The 12,081-nt window shown below is 40.7% G+C and overlaps 1 protein-coding gene and 1 long non-coding RNA gene across 2 annotated transcripts in view; one reads left to right on the forward strand and one right to left on the reverse strand.

Moving 5' to 3' along the window:
- LOC135105876 (putative sodium-coupled neutral amino acid transporter 11) overlaps positions 1-12,081 on the forward strand; it is a 122,056-nt gene that overhangs the window by 104,269 nt on the left and 5,706 nt on the right. The window contains exons 3-9 of the mRNA XM_064014515.1: positions 3,542-3,683; positions 6,918-7,127; positions 7,635-7,785; positions 8,114-8,215; positions 8,594-8,738; positions 9,616-9,703; positions 11,197-11,447. Coding sequence (XP_063870585.1) covers positions 3,542-3,683; positions 6,918-7,127; positions 7,635-7,785; positions 8,114-8,215; positions 8,594-8,738; positions 9,616-9,703; positions 11,197-11,447 — 1,089 coding nt within the window. The remainder of the gene's footprint in view (positions 1-3,541; positions 3,684-6,917; positions 7,128-7,634; positions 7,786-8,113; positions 8,216-8,593; positions 8,739-9,615; positions 9,704-11,196; positions 11,448-12,081) is intronic.
- Positions 1-12,081, reverse strand: part of LOC135105877 (uncharacterized) — a 114,350-nt gene that overhangs the window by 93,352 nt on the left and 8,917 nt on the right. Inside the window, exon 2 of the long non-coding RNA XR_010271034.1 lies at positions 809-860. This is a non-coding gene — a long non-coding RNA (uncharacterized LOC135105877). The remainder of the gene's footprint in view (positions 1-808; positions 861-12,081) is intronic.

Below are 12,081 nucleotides of genomic sequence, written 5' to 3' on the forward strand. Positions count from 1 at the left end.
ATTATTTCACCTGGCCCTAGTGAAAGTTATTGTGGCAGTCATAATTCCAAAGATCATTCAACAAGGAGTATGTATCATCAGCTAAAAACACACGAGAATCCAACCATACCTATCTGCGTGGCCTTTGAAAACAGTCCCTAACCCCTTTCAAAACACGTTCCTTTGGTGCAGCGCGGCGTCAAACTAATCCAGATGAAAAGGAAAGGTGTAAAATTAATCCAGATGAAAAAGGAAAGGTGTAGAAGATTTTCAGGAAGCACAAGAAGAGTGCGTAAGTTCGGAGTGATGGGATAAGAGTATGTGGGACCGCGGCCGGGGCTTTCGAACCTCAAAACATATAATTCATGGGGCGTGCTGGGATTTAAAGGGAAGAGAATAATGTAGATAGCGAGGATATGCTACGGTGAAGGTGATGGTTGTGTATGTGTGTGTGTGTGTGTGTGTGTGTGTGTGTGTGTGTGTGTGTGTGTTGATGTTGGATAAAAAGGTCGCCTGTATTTTTTTTTCTTTTTTTATGTAATCAGTTCCTGCTTTGATATAAATGTTTTGTGTTTTGTTTTTTGTCACTAAAAATACCATTACTACTACTACTGTGTGTGTGTGTGTGTGTGTGTGTGTGTGTGTGTGTGTCTAGAATATCGCTCAGTCCTTCACTTTTCACGCCAGCACAAGCAAAATTTTCCCCAGCAAACCCAACACGCAGCTTTCAGTCTCACCTGCCTGTTGTCACCTGTCACACCACCTCACACTAGCGTCCGGAAACAACACTGAGCTACACGGGAATAACACAGTATCTCCCTGTACTCACCGGCGGGTCCCTGCAGATGGCGTACTGGCAGAGACTCCACGCGCCACACGGCCTGAGGGAGGAAAGAAAGAAATCATTAGAGAAAAGCATGAATTAGATATCAGACAAGATGGGATGTGAAAGGTTTTATTGAGTATGCTAAATGTAAATAGAACAGAGTAAGACGTTTTTTTTTTCTTTTTGTAGATACCACGTGCTACCTGAAGGGGGTGATGGGGGTGAAGAAAAAGAAAACAAAGAAATACGTAAATTAGATATCGGACAAGTTGAGATATGAAAGGTTAAGAGGAACAGAATAGGATACTTTCTTCTCTTTTCTTCTTCTTTATACTTATTCTCTTCGCCTTTGATGTAGGTAATGAAAACGACTGAAAGTGAAACTGTTAAATGTTATGGTTTAAGAGGTGTCAAAGTGCAAGTACGTTAATTAACACATTTAAGTAAAAAACACATTTGAATAAAAAAAAAAAGATAATTCACGAGTAATATGAAAACAAGTTCACAGATACGGTTAGGAATTAAGAAGTACAATTTAAGATCAAGATTAAGATTAAAGAAACTGCACGTTCGCAATCAAGATAGCAGGAATTAAGAAACCCATTAATCGACAAGAACCGAGTATTACAATTCACTCAAGTAAGAGAACGTAAATTTTCAAGCCACGTCAGAATATAAATAAGCAAAGAAATACGTAAAAAAAAGGGGTCCAGGTTGCATAAAAGAGGGGAATATTTAAATGCACGCACGACACAGCTGATCGACGCCATAAATAACTCCAGTAAATAACGAGCAGCTCTCCCCTGGAACGCACACAGTGAGATCCATCTGGCTAATGTTCACGCCAGCCTGGGGAACGCAGGGCACGTGCTGGGGACGCGGCGACCCCAGGCAGACTTTCACTCACGGGGATGACACTCATACAATGGTACAATTGAACACACACACACACAAAAAAAAAATAAATAAATAAATAAAATAAATAAATAAATAAATAAATAAATAAAATAAATAAATAAATGAATAAAATAAATGAATAAATAAATAAAATAGAAATAAATAAATAAGTAAATAAATAAAAGATAACTGAAATAATACACTGAAAACTGACGGATAAAAGTTTAAATTATACACCAAAATCTTATGTAAAAACGCACGAAAATAATACACTGAAAACTGACGAATAACAACAACAAAAAAAAAAATAGATAAATAAATAAATAAATAAATAAATAAAATAAATAAATAAATAAATAAATAATAGATAAATAAATAAATAAATAAATTAAATTAAATTAAAAAAACGCTCAAAACTGATGGAAAAAATGGTGAAATAGTGACAAAAAAAGAAATAATACATAAAACTGGCAAAAAATAACACTGGAAACTGACCCTCCCCCCCCAAAAAAAAATAAATAAATAGAAATAAATAAATAAATAAATAAATAAATAAATAAATAAATAAAATAAATAAATAAATAAATAAGTAAATAAACTGAAAACAAACGAAATAAAAAAGAACACAAATACACTGAAAACAGACGAAATACACTGAAATACACTGAAAACAGAGAAGAAAGAAAATGCTGAAGAATTCGTACGTACCCCTGACAGTGTATGTACAGCTGCCACTAGCGCATAAAGAAACAAACTAGGAATATAAAAGAAATGCGACAGACTGTTACTCTCAGCCAGGAGGTGGAAGGCACGAGTGTTTAAAGACAGACTGAAATTTAACAAGTTGGAACGATGGTATACAACTTAAGTGGACAAGGGCAATGAGACCACTAGTTCCATATTACCACCTCATCCACTTCCACCTTTCATTACTTCCCTCTTTCACTCCAGCAGACCCATCTCTCCCCGCCTCCCGTTCCTTATAACTTCACCCAATGCCTCTCCATCTTTCATTGAGGTTCCCAACATCTCTCCCTTTTCCCTTCAATGACTCTTCTCTCTCTCTCTCTCTCTCTCTCTCTCTCTCTCTCTCTCTCTCTCTCTCTGTCTGTCTGTCTGTCTGGCTTAGCGGTTGAGTACGTGTGTAACAAAAATAATGACATGTGTTCGTATCCCTCCATGTGCTTTTTTTTCTATTTATTATTACGATTTCCTTTTTCTCATTATTGAATTTAGAATGAATAATTTTTCTTTCCCTCATTCTTGATTTATTTATTTATTTATTTATTTATTTTTTTTTTGTTTCTTTCACTCTTGATTTTATAACTTTTTTTTCCATTCTAGGTTTAATGATTAACTTGTTTTTTCCTCATTCTCTATTTTGTTTTTTTTTCCTCATTCTCTATTTGATAAGTATTTTTCTCATTTTTTTTATTTAATAACTCACTTCTTTCTCTCATCATTGATTTAATAACTAACTATTCTTCTCTTCATAATTACCTAACTTATCTTTTTTTTTCTCATTCTTGGTTTAATAATTAACTCTCCTTTTCTTTTTTTTTGTAATTTTAGACTAATAATATTTTTTTTCTCTCTTAACTTAATAAACACCTCATTCTTCATTTTATAAACATTTTCCTCACTTTCATATCTTCTCATTCTTGATTTAATAAACAATGAGCACAATTATATTTCTCTCATCCTTGATTTAATATATTTTTATTTTCCAACACTGACTTCTTGCCCTCATTCTTGATTTAATAACTAACAAACCTCTTTCTCTCCCCTCCCTCTGCCAACCCGCACCGCCTTCCTCTCCCCGCCCCGCCCCGCCCGCAGCTCGCCACCCCGGACGCGCCCCCGAAGATCCCCCCGGGACTGGCTGGCTATGAGGGGGATGACGACCCGAAGAAGGAGAAGAGCTCCATCTCCTTCACCTCCTTCAACTACATCAACTCCATCGTGGGCAGTGGCGTCATAGGTGAGAAGCAGTGGTGGTGGTGGTGGTGGTGCTGAAGGTGGTGGTGGTGGTAAGAGTGGTGGTGGTGGTGGTGGTGGTGGTGGTAGTAGCAATAGTAGTAGTATCATGGTAACACGTATTAGTAGTAGTATTAGTAGTAGTAGTAGTAGTGGTAGTAGTAGTAGTAGTAGTAGTAGTAGTAGTAGTAGCAGTAGTAGTAGCAGCAGCAGCAGCAGTAATAATGCTAGTAGTAGTTTAAGAAAAAAGAAAAAAACATGATAAATTAAAAAAAACAATATATCACTTTTTACACCTAATACTGGCCAAAACACACACACACACACACACACACACACACACACACACACACACACACACACACACACACACACACACACACTAAGTAATTAAGGGTTGTGTTTCGGTTCCTGCTCCTCATTTTCTTCTCATTATGATAATTAAAACTCATTAGCTCCACCACATATTTAAGGAAACTGGTCAACCTCTTCCCTTCTTCCTCCTCCTCCTCCTCCTCCTCCTCCTTCCATATAAAGATCATGTTTTTTTCTCTCCATCGATACCCTCTTTTCTCTTCTCATTTTCCTTCTGTCCATACAATCATCACTTATCTTTATTCTATCTTTATATCTACCTCTTTCCTTCCTTATCCTTTCATTTTTCTCTCCTCTTCTTCCTCTACCCTTTATTCTCTCTAGTTATTCTTACAGCACTTTTTCTCCCACCTCCTTCTCTCCTCTGTGTGTCCCTGCAATCACTGTCCTTCGTTCCTTATTTCATCTTCTTTTCTTTTACTCTTCCTTTTATTTTTTGTTTCATTCTCTCCCTTTTTTTCAAGACTTCATCCTTTTTTCTCTTTTTTTGTATTCTTATTTTCCTTCCTTTCTTCCCCCGTAAAATTTTGTTTTTCTTACTCTTCACCTATTTTTCTTATTTTTGTACTTCTTCCTTTTCCTATTCCTTCTCCTTCTCCTCTTAATCTTATTCCATTTATTTATTTACATGTCCCTCTTTCCCTCCGTTTCACTTTATCTTCTCCCTCATTTCCTTCTCTTTTTTTTTTTTTTGCTCTTTCTTCTTCATTTCCTAACTTTTTTTTTTCCCTCCATCCCTTTCCTGTTCCTCCCCCTTCTTTCCTCGCCCTCCTCCTCCTCTTCCTCCTCCTTCTCCTCCTCCTCCACTCCCACACCTGGACACTAATGCATTTCTGAAACGTATTAATATCATAAAGTGCCAGATGTTTTAATTAATATGTTAAGGACGACCGATGCAGGACAGTGCTAGTATTTCCCAGTCTGGGGATAACTCAATTAATTTGTTTTGCACGGGAATATTATTATTAAGAGTTTAGATGCGTTACTGATCTTGTTGTCGTTGATGGTGGTGGTGGTGGTTAGCAGTAGTAATAGTAGTAGTAGTTGTCGTTGTTGTTGATGGTGGTGGTGGTGGTGGTTAGCAGTAGTAATAGTAGTAGTAGGTATTATCATTATTAATATTGCCGTTATTTACTCTAGTCTTACGAAGCACGATACTTTTAACTTGGCTGGCGATACAAATAAATACAAATAAATAAGACATACAAATAAATAAATAAATTACGCTTATCAAAATTCCAGATACCGAAGACTATATGAAAGAAAAGAGGAATAAAAGTTAAGAAAAAAAAAACAAGAATAGAAAAATATTGAAGAAAGAGGAATAAAATTAAGAAAAAGCATAAAATTAGAAAAGCATTAAGGAAAGGAAGAAAGAAAATTTAAAGAATCAAAGGACAGCCAAGGACAGAAAGAAACAAAGGTTACAAAAAAAGGAAAAGAATAAATAAAGCGAGTGCTGAATACAGAAAGCAAAGTGGCGCACAGGGCAGGTGGCAGGTGAAGAGTGGAGAAAGCAACAACTACCTTTCACAATGATGCCTCCACCTGCCACCATGGAGGGGCGCCGCGGCCTGAGGTGGCAGGTGTGGCGCCGTGAGCCGCTCATATGGCGAGTTAATCAAAATTCATCACACGCTTCTAAATGAACTTCATGAATACGCGAAGAAAAAAATAATACCCCAATTATTATTAATATTTTACTTGTGAACAACAGCACAAAGAAGAATTTCCAGCACTAAAGGATTTCACAGGGCTGGAGGCTGCTACATTTTCGTGTTAAATTGTTAAATGTGCCTCGTGTGTCTGCGGAAGGTCCCCCAAATAAAACTGCACTGTAGTTGCCAAGAGTTTCGCACACATCAACACACAGCACAGACAACACTGCACAATGGCCTTCATACCCTGCCCTACTACGTCGCTCTCCACGGAGACCAACAAGCATGAAAACACACGCAACTTTTTCTCAAGTGTTCGTTATGTAGCTCAAAGATCGTTCATCAGTATCTGTGTGTCAACAAAGTCAACACCAGAACAAAGACTTTCCCTGCCCGTCTCTACTCAGCCGCTGCGTTGCGTTGCGTTGCGTGAGTCTTCCCTTCGTAACAGCACTAACTCGTATGATTTTTAGCTCCGTTCCTTTATTATCCCCATTCTCGTTTTTATTTTTTTTATTTTTTTGTATTGCACGTCGCCGGTTTATGTGTTCCAGGACAGCCCAGCAAAACTTCTTGAATAGGCTTCTCAAACATTTCGGCGTCTCAACTCTACAGTATTTAACAAGCTGCAGTGGATGTTAATGACGTATTGAAGGTATTTTCGTGATTCTGGTGACGGGTTAACAAGGGTTTTCAGTCAATAGAAAAAGCACCAAATAAGAACACGAATGATCCTCTCCGTAGCCTTTGAAAGGAGTCCTAACGAGAGTTAAGAGCGTTTCAACAATACCGGCCCTTCTCTCTCCACCCAGTTTTCTTTGCCTGCCACGCCTCCAACAGTTACATGGAGAAACAACACTTCGCATTCACAAACAGAACTTTACAACCACATGTGTATTCACCAGACTTCAGTAAACACGACTTGTCTTGTCAGCACACCAACAACAAAGGCAATATTTAGTGTCCACCTCACGACCTTTCGCCCTCCTGCTTTGCCTTGGCACGCCCTACACCAACGGAAAGCACAAACTTTAGTCCCCACCTCACTAACACCTTTCTCCTCCCTCTCCTACACTAACAGACAGCACAGGTAATTCTTAGTTTCCACATTAATACCTTTTTTTCTTCCTCCCCTACTCTAACAGACAGCATAAGCAATCTTTAATCCCCACCTCACCACCACCACCACCTTCCCTCCACCCCAGGCATGCCCTACGCTATCCACCAGTCAGGCGTGGCAATGGGCCTGATTATCCTGTTGGTGGTGGCTGTGGTGACTGATGCCGCCCTCTGCCTCATGATCGCCGCCGCCCGCACAGCACAGGTCACCACGTACCAGGAGCTCGTGCGGGCGTCCTTCGGCAGACCTGGCTTCGTGCTCGCCACCGGCCTGCAGTTCCTCTACCCCTTCATCTGTGAGTCTACTGGTGGTCATGTGTCGGAGTGCGAGGGATGGGTTATAGCTTCAATTCGTTCTCTCTCTCTCTCTCTCTCTCTCTCTCTCTCTCTCTCTCTCTCTCTCTCTCTCTCTCTCTCTCTCTCTCTCTCTCTCTCTACAGTCGCCTTTAAACATTTTACTGGCTATACATTGGGAAACCTATTTTTTAATCCCTTTTCCTTTCTTTCTTGTAAATTTCTGTAATAATTTTATAGAGTGCTTTTAGAGATGTGAATTACAGCATATCGCAGTGAAAGATTTAAATCGAGCAGTCAGTAAGTCAACCTCTCTGTCTGTTCTTTATCTAACTAATCCTTTAATCCGTTTTCTTTCATTGTAGGATTCTGTAATGATTTTATAGAGCTCTTAGACGAGTGAACTGTTACGTATTGCAGTGAAAGGTTTAAATCGAGCAGTCAGTAAGTCAATCTCCCACCCTAGTATTCGTATTCCTTATGTGACTTATTTCCTCATTCCTTCCCAGCCCTGATCAGCTACAATGTCATCGTCGGGGACACGCTGCGCATCGTCCTCATCCGCCTCACGGGCCTGTCCAGCGAGTCTGTCCTGGCGCAGCGCACCTTCATTATGGCCACTTCCACCCTCCTCATCACCCTGCCCCTCTCCCTGTACAGGTGTGTGTGTGTGTGTGTGTGTGTGTGTGTGTGTGTCAAAAATATAAAAAAATCAACTATAAATGACGTCTTACTAATAGTTTATTAGTGAGTCGTAGTTACTTCCAAATGTTTTTTTCTAATAAATTACTAGCAAACTATTGATAATTTCCTAAGAAGTATATACTCATTCCTGGCTCTGATATAAATTTCCAGTCAACAACAACAATAACAACAACATAATAATAGTAATAATAATAATAATAATAATAATAATAATAATAATAATAATAATCTTTAAACAACAAACAACAACAATAACGCCATGCCCTCCCACACCTGTTCCCAGGAACATCACACACCTGTGCAAGGTCTCACTCGCCTCCGTGGTGATGATCGCCGCTATTGCCTTGGCCATGGTCATCCGGTTCAGCACCATGTTTAATCTTGTGTGAGTAACCCCCCCCTCCTCTCTCTCTCTCTCTCTCTCTCTCTCTCTCTCTCTCTCTCTCTCTCTCTCTCTCTCTCTCTCTCTCTCTCTGATTTGTTTTTCTTCTCATTTTGCTTCCATTTATTACCAGTTTTTTTTTTTTTCGTAATCGACTTTATATATGAGATTTTTACTCCCCTCCTCTTTCGTTGGAAATTAAAAGATAACCGTATTTTTTTTTCGTTATTTTCTTGCTTGATTCTTTTATAATGCGGTTAATCAGTTCCTCCATTCATCCACAATCTTCCTCTTCGTCCTTTCCTCATTTCCTTCCTCTTCCTCTTCCTCTGCAGCTACTCCGTCAGCCTTTCACCCTCGTTCCTTCCTTCCCGCCCCTAGGCCCGCCTCGGATGACGCCTGGGACCTGGCCAAGGACACCTTCCCCACCACCATCGGCATCATGAGCTTCGCCTTCATGTGTCACCACTCCAGCTTCCTCGTGTTTGAGTCCCTCGCTGACAACACACAGGAGCGATGGAACAAGGCAAGTACTTGAAACTGAGCAACAACACTAAACACAACAGGAGTGCAGCAGCTTAATGAACTAATGGCAGTGATTGTGCATTAAACACCCCCCCAACTACCGTGCAGCCAATTAGCAGTGCGTGTCAGCCTGCCCTGATTGACGAGGGATAGGCCACGCCCCTCACACTTTTACCGAGGCCGCTACTTCAGTGAATCCCAGTCAGTCATGTTAGCCTTTAACTCTGTCACTGGCATTTGGTACACTTTTTCTGCATTCTTCACCTCTGAGACATTTCTAGTACTACAGCCACTTCCAGATATTGCACTGGCTAGAACTGCAAACATAAAACACTGTGGACGAAGGTGGCGTAAACTCTTTCATTATTATTTAGCACTTTTTTAACATTAACCACAAACATTTCCTCTAATTCTACAGGCACATCCAAACATTATACTCGCTAAAGATTGCATAATCTATTCTTTTACTCCCCTTCTTTCTTGCAGATGCTTATAACGATTTCATAACTTCCTTTTAGTACCGATAAGTTTTGTATATCGCACTGAAAGTTACTGGCCTTTACAACCTTCACCCGTAATCTTAAACCTTTCCGTGTTTTATCTCGACTACGAAGTGATTATTGTGGAAGTTCCAGAGGCTTACAAGAGTGTTTTTCATGATCTTAGCGATAATTTAGCTCGCGTCCTGGTTGTTAACAGGAAAAATACTTATAAAAGCGATTTACCTCCACTCTGGCCTTTCAAAATAGCAGATGAGGGAATATAGCGTTTAAGAACACGACCGTTTATCTGGTGTGGGAATGGAAACAAGAGAGTGAATGTTTTCCGGGGAGGTTCGTGTCCCGTTTTCTGTTAAGTGACTCGAGTCCCTCCCTCAGGTGACGCACATCTCCATCGCTGCCGCGGCCGTCCTCAGCCTCGTCTATGCCATGGCGGGCTACCTCACCTTCACCGGATACGTGCAAGGTGAGTCAAGGGGCACCTTGAGTTACCTTGAGTCATCTGCCCTCCCATGATTGCACGAGTTCATCTAGTTTCCATGCTATTCCATTTTTCTTCTGATCAGCAGCTGGTTCTCTTATCACTTATCGCTTCCTCTCATCACTGTTGCTGTTCGCCTTTCTTGCCCACCAACACAGAACGTACGTAATCTCCACGACTTTCAAGATCTAGACTAGTGGAAGTTATCAGGGTGTGCAAGGACGTATGCATGGTTGTGATAATCTAACAAAAATTATGTTTTCGTGGAAGAAAACGAATGATAAGAACTCGACTTATCCTCTCATTGGTCTTTGTAGGAGCACAAAAACGTTTAAGAATACAAGTCACAGAATCAACATCAGATCCTTCAAACACGGACGTCCACAACGCAGCCTACACCTGTTCCAGCTTCCCTTTACTGTTACTCCCCCTCAGCAGCACACCAAGCCGTCGCATTACATCACGATCAACCACTTCTTATTCACGTTACGCTCCTGTATACACTTGAACACTAAACATCTTCCAGGAGTGCCAGGTGCTCAATCACATTAAGCTTATCGAAAGTTGCCATAAAAAGAGCAGATTTCTCAACCCATCATAAACAAGCTGGGATTTCTTATGAGGGTCTTCTATCTGTGCTGCTGTGCTCATATCAATAGCAATCCTCCGAGCTCTTCACCATGAACACGTCAGACCCCCTCCAAGTTCTCAGCACTACACATTATCACTTTAAAAGGAGGCGGTTCATATTTTTAGTGTCTCAGCTCTACGTGGCATGTGTTTATCTTATATTTTTCCTGTCTGCTTCACACACACACACACACACACACACACACACACGCACACACTGTGGCTGCCCTGATCAGTGGTGGTGCCACATCACCTCACCGGACAAAACACACCAAGGAAAGCGCGGAGTAAAAATAAAGAAAAAATAATAATAAATAAATAAATAATCTGGAAGCATCAACCTACCAAACATATTTTATGATATAACATTTACCTCAAGAACATTCCATCCGTAAGATCTTTTCGATATGTCTCCGTACCTTACAATTCCTTTTCTCCATTTTTCTTCTTTTCCTTCTTTGCTATTTCCTCAGTATGAAGTGTTCAAGTGTTGACCCGATGTACGAGTCTTCTCCGATGATTTCTCTCTCCTGCATCTTGTTTTGCTCCCATTCTCCGTATCTCGGCCACAATTCCTTCATCTCATTCTCCGCCGCCCCCTACGTTGATATTCTCTTTTCATCAGGGGCTTCCCAGCCTCCTCTAATATAAACTTCTCCTTTCTTCTTATTAGACCAAACCATCTCAACTTCAGTTCCCTAACAGAGGGTACTTAGCTGGAGACAGTCCGTGATAACCGTGTATTTTGGGTGCAGTGGCGGACAGTTCCGGATTAAGGACACAAGAGGCACTAGTTTTTAGGCCACTCGTGTTCACCAGCACCTCCCTCACGTGTCCTCTTCCTCCAGGCGACATGTTTGAGAATTACTGCTGGAATGACGACCTGATGAACCTGTGCCGCGGGGTATACGCCTTCACCATCCTGCTGACCTACCCTATCGAGTGTTTCGTGGCTCGCGACGTGCTCGAGACTGCCTTCTTCCGCGACTACCAGCCCCAACCCTTCTTCAGACACGCCGTCCTCTCCGTCATCATCGCCATCCTGTGCATGCTGCTTTCCTTCACCACAGACTGCCTCGGCATCATCCTGGAGCTGAACGTGAGTTCCTTCAGTGCTCCAGAAACACAGTGTAGGCTGTTCCTGGAGTTTTCTAGAGCCGGTGACGGCTCCTGGGGCTCCTGGGGCGTATTCTTCATAAAGTTATGATATGTCATAGCTAAGGCAGATGAGTATCATAACTTAGAACATCTATCATAAGTCTTATATCATAATTTATGACATAAGCGAAACCGTCTATAATAACCGTCTGCTATATATAGCGTTTTCTTGATTTCAAATACTAGAAGACAAAGCAAAAACTGGCGTTTACTACTAATTTATAGCTTCTATAAATATTTTTTTCGTTTTTATGTCCTGGGATAAGAGGCACATTGGGCAAGATAGAAATTAAATCTTTGAAATTCGGGAAATGTGATCCCGTAGGAACGTCTCAATTCAAATATACAGTGTTCAAATGGTTTGGTGGCAAGGAAGGCTCTCTCGACGATTCCCAAGGCCATAATTACTGCAAAACTTCGTTTTCTCAGCAGCTTTTCCCAGTAGCAAGTTACCTAAGTGTTATGATCACCTTAATTTCTGGGGTAAGTGGATTTCTCCTTTCTGTGTCATTCTGTTAGGCTTCCCTCACTAGATCGGTGACAAAAGAGAATACCTGTACGGTCTGAACAATATC

The sequence above is a fragment of the Scylla paramamosain genome, chromosome 12, assembly GCF_035594125.1.
Source record: "Scylla paramamosain isolate STU-SP2022 chromosome 12, ASM3559412v1, whole genome shotgun sequence".
Taxonomy (NCBI): domain Eukaryota; kingdom Metazoa; phylum Arthropoda; class Malacostraca; order Decapoda; family Portunidae; genus Scylla; species Scylla paramamosain.